Source organism: Miniopterus natalensis, chromosome 9, assembly GCF_054644295.1.
Source record: "Miniopterus natalensis isolate mMinNat1 chromosome 9, mMinNat1.hap1, whole genome shotgun sequence".
NCBI lineage: Eukaryota > Metazoa > Chordata > Mammalia > Chiroptera > Miniopteridae > Miniopterus > Miniopterus natalensis.
In genome coordinates, this window is record NC_142089.1 from 5,032,658 (window position 1) to 5,051,211 (window position 18,554).

The 18,554-nt window shown below is 46.4% G+C and overlaps 1 protein-coding gene across 1 annotated transcript in view; it reads left to right on the top strand.

Moving 5' to 3' along the window:
- The window catches only part of MTOR (mechanistic target of rapamycin kinase), a 98,889-nt gene that overhangs the window by 49,336 nt on the left and 30,999 nt on the right, over nucleotides 1–18,554 (top strand). The window contains exons 29-31 of the mRNA XM_016217893.2: nucleotides 11,317–11,392; nucleotides 14,318–14,457; nucleotides 18,315–18,415. Of these exons, the coding sequence (XP_016073379.1) occupies nucleotides 11,317–11,392; nucleotides 14,318–14,457; nucleotides 18,315–18,415 (317 nt within the window). The remainder of the gene's footprint in view (nucleotides 1–11,316; nucleotides 11,393–14,317; nucleotides 14,458–18,314; nucleotides 18,416–18,554) is intronic.

Sequence of the window (18,554 nt, forward strand, 5' to 3'; positions counted from 1 at the left end):
GAGCAAAGATTTCTTAAGCAAGATATGAAAAACACTAACCATAAAGGAAAATATGCAATAAAAGTAGTTATTTATGTGCATTAGAAGACACCATGAAGAGAGTCAAAAGACAAGAAGATATCTCCAGTACGTTTCTGTGTATATCGTATTCAGTCAGAGTATATATAGAACTCATCAATTTTTTTTAGAGTGGCCAGATGTGAACGGGCATTTGTTCGACAAAAGAGGATATCCTCAAGACCAATAAATGCACAAAAAGCTGGTCAAGCCCCTTAGTCATGATAGAACGTCAAATTAAAACTATAAAATGCCACTGTTTACCAATCAAAGTGGCTGAAATGGAAAACGCTAAAAATACCAAGTGTTGACAAAGAGGTGGAACAATTGGGATTTTCATACACTTTGGATGGAAATGTAAATTGGTGAAACCACTTTGGAGAGCAACTTGTCAGTATCTCCTAAAGCTGAACATACCCTGTAACCCAGCAGTTCTACTACGAGGTATATTCCCAAGAGAAATGTGAATGCACGTGCACCAAAGACGCGCAAGAACGTTCGTAGTAACACCACACGTAATAGCCAGATACTGCAAACAACCTAAATGTCCAACAGTAAAATAGGTAAATTGTGGTATATTCATACAGTGAAATACAGTTCAATAGAAAAAAGCTACGTACGTGGCATATAACAACACAGCCGTGTCTCACAAACATAATTTTGAGTGTTTATATCAAGTTCACAGCCTGGCAGAGCTAACCCAGTGTGTCAGAGGTCAGATAGTTGCTGCCTCCGTGCAGGAGGGAGGAGCCATGATTGGGAGAAGGCTCGGTGCTCCTGGGATGCTGGCCGTGCGTTGTGTTCTGTTTCTTGGTCTGGGTGGTAGTTACAGGGGTATCTTCACTTTGTGGGGACTTATTAAGCTGCACACTGTGTATACATTCCAGTGTATGTGTGTGTTGTACTTCAAGTAGGAAGTTTCTTTAAAACTTCCTAAGTGCACATAAAACACTTAGAATAATGCCTGACACATGGTCAGTGCCCAGCAAATAATTATTATTTAGTCCTGTGATTATCATCCAATCAGAAAAGCCATCACGGTGTTTGGCTCCACAGCACCTCCTGCAGTTTGTTCTTGGTACAGCTACTTCAGCCACCTGGAAGGTCCGTGAAAGCAAAGGCCTTGTCTGTCTTATTTACCACAGTAGCTCTAGCGTCTGGCACTTAGCACAAAGCTGAAGACAAGAGATACTTAATTGGAACTTGTCAGATGAAAGACTAAATTCCCAGCAGAAGGTTCTGCTCCCCTAAATAAACATCTGCTATGGAGACTTGGCATCTCCCTACATGGTCACTGCCGGTAGTGTATCATGGTAAGGTCTTCATTGTAGAGACTGCACCCTCTCCTGCTCGAAGTCCATTTTTCTTCCATAGGTTGCAATTAAAGAATCAAAGAAAGTGAGAACTGGAAGAGTTGAGGTTTTTTTAATCAGTAACTTGAGGCAGCATCCTTGTACGCTTTGTGTCCCTGGAAGCCATCAGTTGTGTCTCACCCCGCTTCCTTTACCTGTGAAGATGACCCGTGAGAGGAGGGCAGAGCAGTGGGTGGGCTGTCCCGCTCCTGTTTATTCAGGACGCCTGTGTAACGGCACAGCCGACCACTGCAGCCTGCGCGGGCCTGTCAGTTAACCTTCGTCGTGGCCCAACGGGCCATGCGCAGCTGCTAACGTTGAAGTGAGAATGAAGAAAGTAACATGTCCTCATAAAAAACAGCCATGTCTCTGGGTAGCTATATTCCCCATAATGTGTCCAGGAACCCGACAAAGCTTGTGGACATCAAATGCCCATTACATTATAGTTGTAGACAATCACCGTTAACCAGAGATAGCCCGAGGTGGGCATGGGGGTGCAGGACAAGATGACAAGCCCGTGTATGGCCACCCTGGGCCTACAGATCTTCCCTTTGGGCTGCACCTCTGATGCCCTGACTTAGGGAGCACTAACAGGAAAATGGGCCTGTAATTCTTTAAGAATGTTGGAGAATTTGAGTCAGTTGTGCCTGAGCAGCCAACTAATGGCAGGGGTGACTGGGCTGTACGGTCTGCAGGAGAGGGCTACGTGGATGAACAAAACCCCTCTGTGTCTTAATTCTGAACACATGTTCCAGAGGTGTCTATTGTGTTGCTTGGAAGTATGAGTCCTGCTTTTACAGTTGTTTCCTGGCTTCCAGAAAAGGTACACAGTCTCGTTTTTTCCCTGCACCTCTGCTGGAAGAAAAAACACTCTGCCCAGAAGGGTAAGGATTTACTCAAAGCTCTTCACTTCTCAGTAAAAACACATTCCAAACCTCTGGGCTCATGCTGGCTTCAGGAGTGCCATTGTGCCTCTAGGAACCTGTACCCCTTGTAGAAGAGGGGCAAAGAGTAGGTGAGTGAAGGAAGCCCCAGGGTAGCCAGAGCAAAAGCGCAGGGTGTATCTTTCTTTCCAGCTCCATTGTTTTCTATAACACCCATCACAGCCAGCCACACCCTAGAGGTCAGGTCTCACCTGTCACCTGTAGAGCGAAATTTATTTCTGGCCATTCTGAAGACTTCCTGCAGGTTCGCTACAATAGCTTGCCTTTATAGAGCATCTTACAAACCCCAAGGACAGCTCTCTTCAATGCAGGAAGCTCACCCTCCATGAGGAGCTGTACAAAGGGAATGGTCCTAGGGTTTCTCCTCAAGTTGGCCGAAAAGACAGAGGTTCCTTGACGGCAGCCCCAGACCACTGTAAAGGGAGGAGCTTGCTGTAGTTCAGTGGTCACCCTCTGCGCCTCCACTGCCTCTGGCTCATCCTCAGGAATGACTGAGATTTAATGGGACCACGCATGGTGACTTAGAGAAGTTGCTTGTGATGTTTATGTACCACTACAGGGAAGAGGGACGGACTGCTGACAAGTAAATGGTGTCACCGGGCTCTGAAACCTTGCGTTGTGTGCTGTGTCACAATTGCAGAGACATTCAAGTGTGAAAAAAGTGTGTCCTAGAACTGATGAAATATAGTAGGTGCCGGGTTACACCCTCTGACACAGCCTGTCCCGGCGACAATGAGATGTATCAGTGGTGACACATTGGTCTCCCCAAATTCTTTTGGAGATCTCATTGGCCTGGAATGTTGGCAGTCCAGTAAGAGTGAGTGCTGGACCTTTCTGTTGGCTTTTCCTTACCAAGGAGGCAGGCACATTTTTTCCTTTGCCCTGTTCCCAGAATATGGGCATCAGTATCCTACAGTGCGGCCTAACGCCTTACTGGAGTAAACGGCCAGCTCGCATCTGCTCACCCAGTTAAGCGTGGAGAGCTCGAAGCTGCCAGACCACTAGGTGCCAGCTCACTTCATTTTTGTTTCCCAACTCCATCCACATAGTTGACTGAGTCAGAGCTCTTGGACATTGAGAAGAGTATCAGCTCTGCTTTGAGTCAAGGTGGCTGAAAAGCGGCTTTGGATTCTGTCTGTCAGCCCTCTCCCTTCTGTTCCTTTTCGCCTTCCTTTCCCTGGCAGCTCCTCTCTAATCTCTCAGAGCTCTTCACTTTGCTCTGCATATGAAGGCTCCGCAAGGAGAAAAACCTCCAGGCGTCACAGAGAAGGAGCAGAGCTCATTGTTGTAGAATAAAAAGATAATGGCCAATTTGTCAAGAAGTGTTGACAAGAAAGATAAAGTTGGAAGTAATTAACTGGCTGACACGCTGGGAGTGATGTGCCTGCCAATAGCTCCCTAAATCAGCCAGAGCCTTGGAGATGTGACAGCCATTCATCATTTTTACAGCACACCTCTGACAGGCCCCAGGGTTGCACAAATCGTGTCCTTTGACACTTTGGGGCTGTGCGGCCCTTCAGTGCCTTATGATGCTGGGTTGTGCTAGGGCACCCAGACCGGGAGGTACGTCCAGCCGGGAGGTGCCTAGAGGTGACGTGTATAACAGAACCGTGCCTGGTTTATCAATGAGCAGCGTGCTTATCCTCAGGAGACGGGCACTGACTCCCAGAGCCGACCTTGCATACTACAGGACACATCCTTTCATGAGCATAGGGAGTGCTGACTGTGAGCTCCCAAGCAGCCCTCCTGGGGGCCTGGTCATTTAACAACTGCTGCTCTCAACCAGCCAAGAGGGTGCGCCCAAGAGACTGGTTATATAAATGGGATCTCAGCAGGATGAAATTAGTATGCAGCCGTAATTATGAAGTAATTATGAAGCCTCTGGATAAAGTATAAAATGCCTCTGTTCTGTGAAAAAGCAGAATACAAAATTAGAATGCTCTGGTTACCACAATGTATCAAATATGTATTTATTTAAACAGACTATGCACTGGCAGGACAGTATTTTGGAGAGGTGATTATATTGTGGTGAACTTCCCTCCCCCAATTTTTTTTTTAATTAAAATATATTTGCCCCCCACCAGTCTTGAAAAGATAGCATTTTTTGTCTCCCCTTTCCCTAATCTACGCAGCTATTAGCATTCTGTCTTCTTTATTCTTAAGGGCCCATTTTCTCACGTGGTGATCTAGAGTGTCCTCTAGGTGTAGTGACAGACTGGGTGAAGGACAGGGTGAGGACAGACTGAGAGCTCTCTACCATTAGGCACTAGGCCTCAGACTTCCAGAACCTATTTTGATTGTCCAAGTTGGGCTACCCCTTTTGCACCAAATCTTTTTTATCTTGGTGCCTTAGGTCCCCAAGAGCTCCAAGGACGTTAGATGTCTTAGCTTTGAAACCTTCCAGCAAGGCCAGCCTCCTCTTCCTCAGTGTGCAGAAAAGGAGTCAAGTTACTTCTAAGTTTCTAAAGCAAGAAAGAGAAGCTTGACCTGCCAGAGCCAGGGGTGCTGTTTTCACCACCTGACTCTGGCTTTAAGTGGGTAACAGGCCTGCCAGCCTCCCTTCACTTCCCTACTGGTTACTGTGAGATTGCCCCTCACCACCTTTCTCATGTCACATTTCAGATATTCCTGCATTCCCTTATGTCTTCACTCTGTCCTCTTGCTTTTATTTATTTTTTAAATATATATATATTTTAATTGATTTCAGAGAGAGATAGAAACATCAATGATGAGAGTCATTGATCGGCTGCCTCCTGCACGCCCCGTACTGGGATCAAGCCCGCAACCCGGGCATGTGCCCTGACTGGGAATCAAACCTTGACCTCCTGGTTCATAGGTCGATACTCAGCCACTGAGCCACGCTGGCCAGGTTGTCCTTTTGCTTTTAAATGACCCTGTTCAAAAAGAGACGATCACATGTTAGAGTCCCCAGTTCATGCTGCTGTCCCCAGAGTCCCAGGGCAAGTGCCCTGTAACAACACCAGGCCCTGCCAACGCCAAGTCTTTCTGACTCTGCACGAGCACCAAACTTTTGTCTTTAATCATCCATGGGGCACAGAGCTAAGTTTATGTGCTGGGAGAAGTGATGGGGTGACCTGAAGCAGTTACCACTCTGTATGAGAAGTAAAGACTGTTTGATATGGTGCTAAGGACTTGCATCATCTTGGCTGGTCAGGAACTCCTCACTCATACCTGCCAAGGTCCCTTTCAGCTGTGTTGCCTGTGTCACCAGCCTAGCACCAAGGGAATTCAGAGCATCCTTACTTGACAGGGAACCAAGTCAAGCGCAGGCTTGAAACAGACAGAAGAGTGAAGGCCCAGAGCCATTTGGGAAGCAAGTGCATAACGTTCTTGTAAATTCCTGATGGGAGACTAGGAAAGCCTAAGCAGTCCCCCAGATGGGACTGCAGATGCTCCAGTCTCACTCACTCTCTGGCAGGCTCAGGCTTTGTGTTGGATAATCCTGCATCATTTTCTCTTAATAGCTGGAGGTCACCAAGGCGCAAGGCTACGAGATGGGGTCAATAACCAAATGAGCCACACAAGAAGGACACGCCAGGCCAGGTTGCTTTGGCTTTGACATCAGCCCAGAGCCTGTGCAGCAATGACTTAGCCTTTCGGGAAACAAGAGTTCTTCAGGGGTAGGAAGGCATTTGGATGCCAAGCCAGAGACCCTCTTACTGCTTTGCTGTGGGTCAGCATTAAGACCAGGAGCAGTTAATGACTAGCCCTTCCTGTCAGCCTCATCCTCAGTGCAGCTGGTCCACCTGCCCGTGGAAAGCACAGAGGAAAAACTCCAGAGGGAGAATCACAGAGAAGTGAGCAGCCCCTGCTCGCAGCACCATCTTCTCAGCCATCACTCCCGACAGGGAACCTGCCAGCAGTGAGAAACTCAGATCGGAGTTGCTTGCTCAGCTTACACAGCTTACACACTTTCCCCACTTCTGGGAACAGATCTTTGGAAAGTAGGGAGAAAAGATGCTTGGTAGCATCTGTTTGGTATAGGAGGCACTGAGACAACTTCTTATCTGTATTTGTTAATTCTACTCAACTCTAGAAAGCCTTTCCTCAGTTTCCAAGCATGTTCTCCATTTCAGGGTCTTCAGCTCAGCTTCCTTTACTAAAAATTAACTCTTGAGGTGGGGAACGCATAGGAGCGCAAAGGTCCGTATAGCTGCTCGCCCCCGTCAAACCCTAGTTCACTGTGTTCTCCTGTCGAACACCGGGTTCCCTTGTGGGCTCTGGGTTTTAGTATGTGGATAGGCAGTTTCCGTTTGTTCTGTACACTCACAGCTATATAAGATCTCAGCGGGTGGTTCTCACTGGGACATGGAATAGAACACATACCCCTTCGCGCATGTTAAGACAGCAGCAGGAATTGGTATCCACCAGCTTAGAAAGTTCTTGCAACACAGCCCTCATTTCCTTCTGGCCTCAGCGCAGGTTGAGAGGAGATGGGAAATCTGGTCGGCCTGTCATTTCTGCACACTGTTGTTGTGGACACACTGCTGCCCAGGCCTCCGTCTCGCTGAGCTTGTTGTCAGGTCTTTTTACACAGACCGACGTTAGTGGTCTGGTTTGTGTTATTAGCGCTCCTCTGCTGTCGGGTGGGGCTTTGAATGGTTTGCCCTTTGTAAGGCTCCAGCATTAACAGGGAAAAACTGCAGGGCACACAAGGGAGTGTTTATAGAAAGGGCTGTAGAGAATTCCCAGTTGCCCCATAAAACCAGAGTTCCTCGTTAGGGGGCTTTTGTACAAAGGTGATTTTTCCCCATGGGCCAAACATTATACAGTCTCTCCCTCCAGTCTCATAAAACCACATTTGAGTTTAAAAGGGGAATGTTTCAAAGGACAGGCCTGTGTCACCCAAGAAGGCAGGAGACTGGGGACTTAGTAGCTAGGAACTGCCGAGTTTCACAGAGGCTAATTTATCCCACACATTGCAATCTGGGCTCTGTCTGTGAGCCTGGCGGCCTTGAACAAGCTGCCTCAGAGAAGCCCGCTAGGGCAGCATGGCTCACTGTCGTGTTGGGAGACTTTAATGCGTATTAGCACCTTCTGAAAGGAGATAAAAAAATAGGGTATGGAAGCTTGGGGCTCAGAGGGGAGTGTTAGCCACAGAGTCAGTAAGGACGTTAAGATGAAGGTGCAGTGGGGTTCCTTTCTCCTGAATGGCCAGTTAGAGAGTTAACTAATCGAAACATCCCATCCAGTGCTGTCATTCATTCATTTTACAGTTATTGAATACTGGGTGCCTACTGATGCCGAGAGTAGAAAACTAAGACGCTGTCTCTCCAGTTGCAGAGCTTACAGCATACAGTTAGTTATTATTTAAGATCCTTTCAAATGATACAATTTTTAAGGGAAAGGATAACACCCAATAGCCTGTGACCTACTGGGCCACAGTCCCTTCATATTAAAATGGGAACATAAATAATAGTGTCTACTTCATAATGTTGAGATAGCACATGTAAGCATTTAGCACAGTGAGCTCTCAATAAATTTAAGTATCTTTTTGTCGTTGCTATAGTATGTTGTCTCCCATGATAAAGGAAGGGAAAAGGCTAAGGTCTCAAATGAGATGACAGACTTCTGAGCACCAAGGGTTTTGTTCACTTTCCAGAACCTCCCATCTGCATGTGCATCAACAGCAGCCTGTAGATGCACTGGAGACTCCATGAGGCACAGGAGAGAGAAGTGTAGCTTAGGGAGAAGGTCCCATAGAAAGTAAAATAAAAATAGGGAAGAGGAAAAATTAAATGGGTGATAGCAGCTGGCCAACTTAAAATCTCTGAACAATCTAAAGTGGGTGTACAACCTCCTTCTTTCCTTCAGGTCTTCAAACGAGGGACCAAGAACTTAATATTTGAAAAGGACTCTTTCGCAGACTTACCCCACTCATTTCTCACGGGTGCATTTTAGTCCATTTAGTCAGCGTTGTAATTTTTCAGTGATTGTCCTTAATGTCGACCAAGAGTTTATGGTGAGTCTCAAGGTACACCCCCAGTTTTCATGTGCATTGCTGAAGGAGTCAGGAGTTCCTCCAGCGAGCCCGGCCTCTCTCACTCCTTTCCCTGGGCTCTGCACCCTTGCCTGCCTCCGGCTGTCGGAAGTACTATCCAGACACTTTATTTGGGCTTTCTCTTAAAGAAGTGGGGCCATATGATGAGTTTTCTTTTTTAATTTGCAAAGCTATGACTGAGGTATATCCAAGTCATAGCAGCATCAAGATAAAATTTGTGTTTCTCCTTTGAGGTCTCCAGTCACTATTCCCTGATTTTGATCAGTTTTTGTGAAACTTTTTTATGCCTAACTAGTGGGAGAGTGGAGCAGGAAGAGACTTTTGCTTGTTTTTGTTTTTGTGTTGCTTTATCTCTAGCAACTTTTGGGAATGTTTGTAATTTGTTCTTGAAAGTAGAATATTCCAGAACACAAGGTTTAAAGACAGTTGTTAGAACACCTAGATTCTGATGTTTGATTCTTAAAATTCACTTCTTTTGGTTCAGGCAAAGAACACCTTATCTTCCTCATCAAAACAGTTTATATTCCCACCAGGGCCATTCCAAAAGTCCACATTAGAACTATAAATAATGTATAGAATATATAATTATATATGCTTATATATAATACATTATGTATTTGGTTATAGTATAATAAATAGTTGGTTTTCTTTTTTCCTGTCTTATGCTTCCAAAATCTTTACTTGGTTCAAGGAACTAGATAATCACACATTTATACCAAGTAATAGTAATTATCAGTACAGTTCATCCAGCCCCATGTGAGTGAGCAGCAAAGTTGAGAACCTGACCCCAGGGCCAGGAGGAATGGGAAACTGCTTCACAATGAACGTGTGGTGGGGTCAGCCCCTTTGGACTTGGCTTTCCATTCTTAGCTTAGAAAAACTCTGTTGGGCTTCTTAAATGTTACAACATTTCTGAATCCTACAGCAGAAAACTTACAGAGAACCTTCTGGCCCACTGCTTTGCTTAGTACCTGCACAGAGTACCGACGGGCCTGCCCCATAGATTCCACATGTGGCTGCTGACCTGCTCCTATAAATAAAAGAGAGGGACAGCTGTATAGTGACCTTACCTCTGGTTACAGAGCCTGGTGCCCAGAGCTTGGACACCTGATTCGAATAGTCCTGTTCAGGATGAGTTTGGAACTTGATCTGCTAGTGTTGGCTCCAGCCTCAACAAGATATAAACAAGCATATAACTGTTTCTAACAACTTCTATTCTTGGACAAAAACAGGTGAAAGAAGACGCATTTATAATGACCTGCTTAACAATTTCATATCCATTATTTCTTTTAATTCCCTGAACCCTGTGAAGGAGGTAGTATTAGCCCCATTTTATAGGTGAGAGATTTGAAATTCAAAATTGGTGACTTGGTTGTGGTTACACAGCTTATAAATTGCAGAATTGAACCTCCAGAAATGCTAATCCAAGTCTTCTGACTCCAAGTCCAGAGCTGCTTCTCCCCCCACCTCGCCTCAGCAAAGAAGAGAGACAAAAGATTGCTTCCATCATAGGGGGACTGTGCCCAGTCACTGTGGGTCTTGGGGAAAGTCACTGCCCTCATGGGCCTTCGTCTCCTCAGGAGTAAAACAGGATGGAAAATACCTCTCCTTTCCCATTCTCTTAGGGATGTGTGAGGTCAAGGGAGTGAGAAGCTGGAAAGATTATTTGAAATGTGCTTTGTAAATATGAGGCGTTAGATTATTACTTTCACAAATGTTAACTGCTCTGGTTCATCAGATTTCTGGGCAGTTCCCTCTTGGTTTTATTGGAAGAAATGTGATGGTACTTGAATTTTTAAAAATAATATTTATAACAGCATTCTCTTGCCATATTACCACATTGAACTGAAAACCCGGAATTTCCCAAAACCACTTAAAAATGAATTCTAGTCAAATAGTTTGTGCTCAGGGCAGTAAGCTGGATCCTTGCTTGTTACACCAGTCTAGACTCCCAAGTTGGTCCATTATATTTTGCTCCCTCCCTGTGAACTGATAAGATCTTCTTGTCCTTCGACTTACTCAGGCCTCTGCCCTCCCTCCTAACCTCCTTCCGTAGCTCACGTGTAGGTTTTAGCGTTGTGTTGGTTGCTCTTCACCCTCACTCAGGTTCCTGCTGGAACAGGTCTAAGTCCTGTGCTCTCCTGCTTTCAGAACCACTTGCAGCCTCTCTGATGAACTGACTCCAGGCACCAGGCCTTATTACTCCTAGTTGCCCCAGTATAGTTACAGTCCACCAGTCCCTATTGGCCACATGCCGTCTGCAGGGTGTTAGTGAAAAGCGTCTCCGCCACAGAGCAGGCAAGTACCACTGGTATGGTCCCTTCGCAGCCTGCTGCAGAGGTAGGCAGGCGGTGTTCCTTGCAGAGGGTCGGAGGAGGCATCTGAGCTCGAAGGAGATGGGCTTTGTCTGGGGAGCAGGCAAGACGGCTGCATAGCCACGGTCCCCAGGATTCACTGTTGTTGACGTGAGTGACCCAGCCTCGCTGCCATTTCTGTGTTACCCACAGAGCCCAGTGATTTTTATTTATTTTGGTTCTTAATACTGAAGGCACCTGGGGAGAGGAGTAAGAGTTAAAAGTTCAAAGATACTTCATCTGGTTCTGTTGTGGAACAGGGACAATTTTGGATCCAGAGTTGCTAGTGTTTAAAAGGCAGGCATGTGCTGCCTGACCTACAGTATCTGAGAGGAAACAGCCTGTGCTGCCTGGAGGAAGGGCCCAGAGCAGGCAAGGGTTCCGTCCACCCCCTGTGCCCCTTAAGTGTGGGGTCAAGATGCAGTTGTTCAGGCTGAGCTTTCAGTGGTAATGGATAATTGAGTCCCTGTCTGTGTCTGCAAAACATTGTCCCCAAGATACTGGTGAGCCACCTGCCCACAAGTGACCCCACGCCTCCCCCACTCCAATGTGTTGAGTGTAACCACCTCGCCCTTTTGTTTTCCCAGCATTAATAATAAGCTACAGCAGCCGGAGGCAGCTGCTGGGGTGTTGGAATACGCCATGAAACACTTCGGAGAGCTGGTAAGTGCCTCATTCCTTTTGGAAAAGCAAGAGGTGGCATCCTGGCTAGAGAGGCAGCCAGCCATGACCTTCGGAAAGTTACTTTCCTTTTCTGTTTTTCTTCCCGATTGGTAGCAGTCTGATGTGACTTACCTATATCTTAAGGACGAAGGAGTCAATGGCTATATGGACTCTATTCAAAGTGAACACGGATCCTGAAGATAATCTATAAACAGTACTAGCTGGTATTTATGAAACTCTTAGCATGTGCCTAGCGCTTTGCTAGGTGCTTTAAAATTCTTCATTAATTCAGTCCCCACAGCAGCCCTATGAGTAGGCACTGTTGTTATCCTAGTTTAAAGATGAGGAGACTGGTCCCAACAGGATAACAACCTGCCCTGAGCCGAGAGGGAATAAGTGGCAGAACCAGGACTTGAACCTGGCAGTCTGGCATCAGGGTCCAGGTGTTTAGCCCTGACCTGGTTATCTTTGTGTCATCTGTGGCATCTGGCATTGCCACTGGGCCACAGTTAACAGTACACACTTCAGAAGAAACCATGGCCAATTCTCCCGAAAAATATACTACAATTTATATCTGATATTGAGTGATTGTTCCATTTCATTACTGCTTACATAGCTGCTTCTCTTCTGCTGTCTTTGCCCTCCCAGGATTAAAATGTTTCCATTACTCTCTTTGGTCCTGGGAGGGTGCTCTGGTAACTTCCTAACCATATATAAAGCATCAACTTAATCAACTTAGCATTGACTTCCTGGAAGGTCAGGAAGTTCTGGGCCCATATATTTGATAGGGAACCTTTGATTAGCCGTGTAGGTCACTTACCCTGGTTTGCCTTGATTAAGAGCCCAATGTGTTATATTGAAGAAAATTGTGGTTACTGCCCAGGCTTCTGCTTCACACAAGAACTGAACCTTTACGGGAATATTTTGCTGTCTTGAGCACAGATCTGTAACTAGACTAAGAAAGCATCTCTCCAGGTGACAAAACAGAAAGGACTATGTCTCATCCGTCCATGCCACCATCCTTGTTTGCAGAGGGAAGGAAGTCAGCAGAGAGCACTTAATGCGGTCCACCCAGACAAAGGTGTCCTCTCCTTTGACAGCCTTAGGGCTCTGGGCCACAGTGGGTGCCGATTGAAACCGGGATGCCGCAATCATCTGGTGTTTAGGTGATCTCCCAACAGACAGTTTTTACCCCCGTGGCTCAGAGTGAAAGTCCCTCTGTCTCTAGGTTCTAAAGGTGGCCATTAGCTTCAGGATTAGTGCTAAACCCGTGGTGGGTTTTCTGTTATATTTAGGTAGCTGAATCATATTGAACTTGACAATGGTTTGCTTTTTCTTGGCAGAGCCTGCACTTTCTCAGCACAATTTATGTAACAGCAATCTCATTAGAATTTTGTGTGATTCATCGCTTAAACCTTATACTTTCTGCAATCTATTGCAATTCAAAACATCCTGCCCCCTACCTGACCTGCTCCATATGCCACTCCTGTGCTTTCTGCTTGTGTCATACTGTGTATATCACACATTAGCCCCTCTTTTCTCTTCTATCCAGTATAGAAATGCAAAATGGGAAATTTTCCACTGTTACTTTTTAATTTCACACTGTCTTTGCAGTCACTCTTTTCTCTGAGTTTTCTCTTTTATATTGAGGCATTATTCTAAACAGGCATGGGAAATGAAGCTTAGATAGTTTTACCTTCGTGGAGCCAGAGATGTCCATTTTGAGAAACCCCCTATCCACTGACATTGGAGAGAAGGCTGTGGTAGCAGCAGACTTAGTGCAGGAGCAGCAGAGGGGATTGGCTCTGCTGAAAATAAATGAGGAGAAGTAAGTACAGTTAATGACCTAAAATGGAAATGACCTCCTTACAGAGGTTCAAGAAGAAAAGATCCTTTCAGCGAGCTTAGCAGAGTTGCTGTTAATGTATATGGGACTCAAATATCAGCTTTATTTAGAAAGGAGAGAGGGTAATGGGGGGAACTAATGGGGGTCCTGCATTACATGATACAAATTCCACTGCAGAATCATATTGTTGTTAAATCCCTGGAGAGCCCCTACCCTGGTCTGGTAGAGAAATAGTCATTTACTAAGCTGGTGATGAAACCCAGAAGACAAACTGAGGTGGAGGGTAGATGGAGGGCAGACTGAGACATAAAACAGTCCCCTGCCCATTTAGAGCCACAGTCTGTAGCACCTCTGACTCACGTGGCTGACACTGAATCTCAGCGTGGCACACCATCTGCCCGGTACTGGAATCCATCCTTTGGCCCTAACACTGGTGAAGCTGCCAAGTGCTGAGCAGGAGGGAACATTGGATGGGGGACTCTAGGAGAAGAGAAAGATTTTCCAAAGAATTTTAAGTGGTAGTATTATATTGTATTTTAAATTATTATTTCCTGGAAGTTTAAAAATGCATGAAGAGATGCAGAGTCAGAAGCTTTTAAAAAGTGAGCTGTTTTCCTCCAGCAAATATGCAGATGTGGCCTGTCTTTCTGGCCCCATCAGGCAAGCAACTGCCATCCCTGTGATGTGGCCACCGACAGCACTTCAGCAGATCAAGGCCTTGGCACCCTGCAGAAGCTCTGCTCAGGCTTCCTGTAGTCCCAAATGGTTTCTTCTGTCCTCACATCCCTGCATGCTGAAGTTCTGGTGGCCTCTTTGTCCAGGCAGGAAGTGATGGGGGAGGAGCATGACCTGGCATCTCTCAGATTATCCCAGGATCATTCCATCAGTATGCCAAGGAACCAACATTTCCATCATCACCAAACATAGCTGACTTCCTGAGCTCTTTTCAGTCAAAGCCAAGACATACTGATAGGTGAAGTGTCTTCCCTCCAACGTGGCACCTCAGGAAAGAGTGTGTGGATTAAAACTGTGCCTCTCTTGTTCTCTGTGCCTCACCACAGTCCTTTTCTGTTTGGCAGGAGATCCAGGCCACCTGGTATGAGAAGCTGCACGAGTGGGAGGATGCCCTTGTAGCCTATGATAAGAAAATGGACACCAACAAGGACGACCCCGAGCTGATGCTGGGCCGCATGCGCTGCCTCGAGGCCTTGGGGGAATGGTGAGCTGCGCATGGTGATGGCTGAGTGGCTGCCAGAGACGTCCTGTCGTTGATCTTTGGATTTGAAAGGCTTCCCCCAAACAGACTTCTCTCCTAAGACTCTCATTTTTGTTTCACTTGGTATTTTCCCAGGAATCATCTATCATTTTGGTATTTTTGCTCTCTGTTCTGTATTAGGGCTAAATAGAAAGGTTCTTTTTAAAAAAAAAAACCCACAAAAAAACAAGGACAACACAAAAACATAAACTTTATCATGCTCTGGGACAGGACGGACTTGGGTTCTGCTCTGGGATCTGCACCTGCTCCCCTCATCTGCTTCTCAGCCTTGATTGACTTTGACTGATGAAGGAAGACCTCCTAGTGTTTCTTTATCAGCACTTGCCAGAGTTTAGGAAAGACGAAATGGCTGCCCTCTTCAGGTGCTTCGGCTTTACTGAATGCTTGCTCTGTTCCCAGCCTTGTGCCAGGCTCCAGGTGTAAAAAAGACAGAAAACAACGCCTCCATTGTGAGGTGGGTGAGACAAGCACATAGCAGTTAGTTACTAAAGCCTGAGCAAACAGTGACCATGGTGTGAGCATGTGGCTTTGGAAGACCAAAGGCTGGTCCTGCAGTTCTCCCTGGAGGAAGGACTGAGGTTGGGAGGCTGGTGAAGGAGAGTGGGGAGAGGGAAAGGGGGATTCCAGGTAGAATCAACAGTGATGCTTAATTGAGAACTCTTGCCTACATCTTGGTTTGGGGAGTTTGAGGACTGTCTCCCCCCCACTACCACCTTTTCTAAATTAAAGTCAAGTACTTTCCTTAGATGGGTTAAGTAGGGACAGCTTCGATGTATGAGAAGAGAATTTAGATGCAATTTTGTCTAGTCTGCCTATTTGACAGTTGGAAACTGAGACTCTTAGAAGTTGACACAGCTGGCCCGAGGTCTCCCAAGAGCACAGTGATCCAAGTCTCCTGACGCTGCAGTACTCGGTCCCATTTACCTCTGATCTCTTGGGTTCGTTCCAGTTTTATAATCACCTATAAAGTGTAAGTGGCAGGGATGCTGACCAAGGGATTTGAGAATGCAGCAGACTAAAAGATTTTAAAAGAGATGAAAGAAGCAGAATTCTTTTTCTGATTATATGTAGGTTTCTTACATGGTTTATTCCATTAGTTCTATTTAGAGTGCAATTTCTAAATTGCTTTTGCTTTGTGTATATATCCTGAACATGCCTGAGGCAGGTGTTCATCAGAGGTAGAATGACCTAGGGCTACCACTGAGCTAAGACGCTACCCCTACCCCCATACTCATCTGCCTCTAGAAAGCTAACTACAGGAGTCAGCCCCCAGCCCCATAGTGCACATGGCCACAGCTGCAGCCAAAGTGTGAACCTAGATAAGCCCCCTCCCCACACTGTTCCTTACATGGCCTCTGGATCCTTGAGAACAGATTATTTGGGAGTCAGCCAGCCACTTAGGTGTCCAAGTGAAAGGACACTTCTAAGCTTTTTGCTGCTGCACTGGGAAAGAAAGTCCCAGGGGTCCTCCCTGGTGCGCAGTGAGAGGTGTCAGAACGCAGATCCCAGTGTTTGCCCCACACACAGTCTCATTTTCTTACTACTTGATTTTGTCTCCCTCCACTGCCTTTGAGACTTAGGACTCAGTATATTCTGCATTCTGTAACAAATGTTTGCGGGAGAGGAGCCCCGCCTCCCTCGGTAGAGTCCTGACAGCTCTTGACACGGCCACAGCTTGAAGGCAGTGCTGCCTTCCCAGGATGCTGCCCCTGCACTGCTCCCTGCCTGGTCTCTCGACATAATCATTCGTGGTGTCTCACATTGAACTTGTTCCCTACCTCTAAATGAAAAGCAAAGCTAAATCCTTAGACCCGTGGCACAGAAAGGGGTAGTCCTGACAAAAGACTAGCAGGATGCTGATTCTTGTGGCAGTGAGCCACAAAAATTTTAATTCTGCTTTCCCCCTCTTCTTCCCTCAAGGAATGTACCTTTGCTCGCTCGCTCTCTCTTTCCCCTAAGCTCCAAGGGCCCTTCTTCTGCCTCTGTAACTTGTTTCCTGAGCCCACACAACCCAGGTGGCTCACTTTTTCTACCCCTGTGACTTCCTAAATAAACTTTCACTTGTATTTGGAAACAAATTTTTTTGAATTCTAGGGTTGGAAGAACCATTCAGAAATCATGTAGCTTTCTTTCTGACCTCCAGGCCAGGCCTCAACAAAGATGCTACCCAGAGGAGCTGTTCCTATGCCCTGAGCCAGTGGTTCTCAGACTGTGGCCCCTGACCCACAGCATCAACATCATCTAGAAACTTGTTAGAAATGTACCTTCTCAGACCCCAATGCCAACTTCCTGAATCAGACACTCAGTTCATGGCACCCAGCGGTCTAGTTGAGGAAGCCCTCCAGGGATTCTGATGCACATGACGACTTGGGAACTGCTACTCTAACATAAACCTCAGCAGGATCCAGCAATGAAGGCTTCTAGGTTTGGAAGGCAGGAAATCAACACTGAGGTTCCTCCTACTCCTGCCTCAGTAAGTGGATAGGGCAGGTCATCTTCCTCTTTGATCTTGGCTCTGTATTGAGTTACACTGCTTGTGTCCCTGGCTCTCTTGATCGTGTGCCAGAGAGATGTAAAGTTAGCAACTCCCATGCCACAACTCTGGATAATGGGCTTGAACGGTTCTTGACTTGCTCACCAGTCAGCTTCTCAGTGAGCTCAGCCCAGACCCCCTCAGCATTGACTGACCAGCATGCTTATCTCTCCCCCCACCCATGTCACCTTATAATGTAGTACAACTCATGTCCCATGAGTCTTCTGAGCTGGGCCACTTGTACCCTTTTCCTGCCTCCACTCCCAATACCAAGTTAAAACATCCTGCAGCATCTCTCTTAGAAAGCAGGGAAGACTAAGGAGTCTCCCAGCTGAGTCTTGAAGCTCACATGAAAATAGGGCTTGTATTTGCTCAGGAGCAGAGTTTTATTTCCTTTCACTCAGAAGTGGGCATTAGCCTGGCCAGGCGTGGCTCAGTGGTTGAGCATCGACCTAGGATCCAGGAGATCGGGGTTCGATTGCCGGTCAGGGCACATGCCCAGATTGTGGGCTAGGCAGCCGATCAATGACTCTCTCATCATTGATGTTTCTATCTCTCTCTCTTTCCCTCCTTTCCTCTCTCTGAAATCAATAAAGATATGTTTAAAAAAAAAAAGAAGTGGGCATGAAAGGCTCTTGTTTTAACTTTCAGCAGGATGCCTGTATTCTTGAGAGGGCTTCTGCTCTCTTTGAGTACTGGAGTCTGTTGAGCATCGCTCATAATGTCTGTATCTCATAGTCTTTAGCCACACTCGTGGTAATTGTGCAAAATCCTGAGAATAAGATTGGTTTCATTTGAGTTTCATTTCAACCTGCAATCATTGGTATAATACTTTTAAGAGCCAGTTCTCCCTATAGCTTTGAGCCCAAAATGAATGTCCAGATGTGTGTCTTCAGATTGCTTTTTCTGTAGGCCTGCCAAAGGGGAAGAGCTGGAGTCCATTGGCATGCGAGAGAACTTACTTAATATTTATGAAGGGGGCAGATGCTCAGGACATTTCACATTGCATCCAGTTAGACATGGTCCCTATCTTTGATGAACTCACTGTCAGATAAATTATGAGTACCAGGCCATAGGAACAACAAAATGCCAATCACTTCTCTGTTGTGTGACCCAGTTGAAAGTGCTTTTTATTTAAAGGCTCCTGATTCAGGGCAGGCCCCTATCATCCAGTTCCTCTGTGGCCTCCAGCTAACCCAGTAGGAGAAGGAGCGGCAGGCTATAGAGGTGATTTCAGGTAACCAACTGTAGCATTCTTTCCCTCCAGGGGGCAGCTCCACCAGCAGTGCTGTGAAAAGTGGACCCTGGTTAACGACGAGACCCAAGCCAAGATGGCCCGGATGGCTGCTGCAGCTGCGTGGGGGCTAGGTAAGGCTTCCTTTCCCTCATCGGCACCCCAGTCATCATGGGGAGAGTGAGGCTGGGTGCTCATCGAAAAGCAAGGTACTGCAGCTGCAGGTAGGATGTCAGACCTACAGTGTCGAACAATCTGTGCACTTCTGTCTCT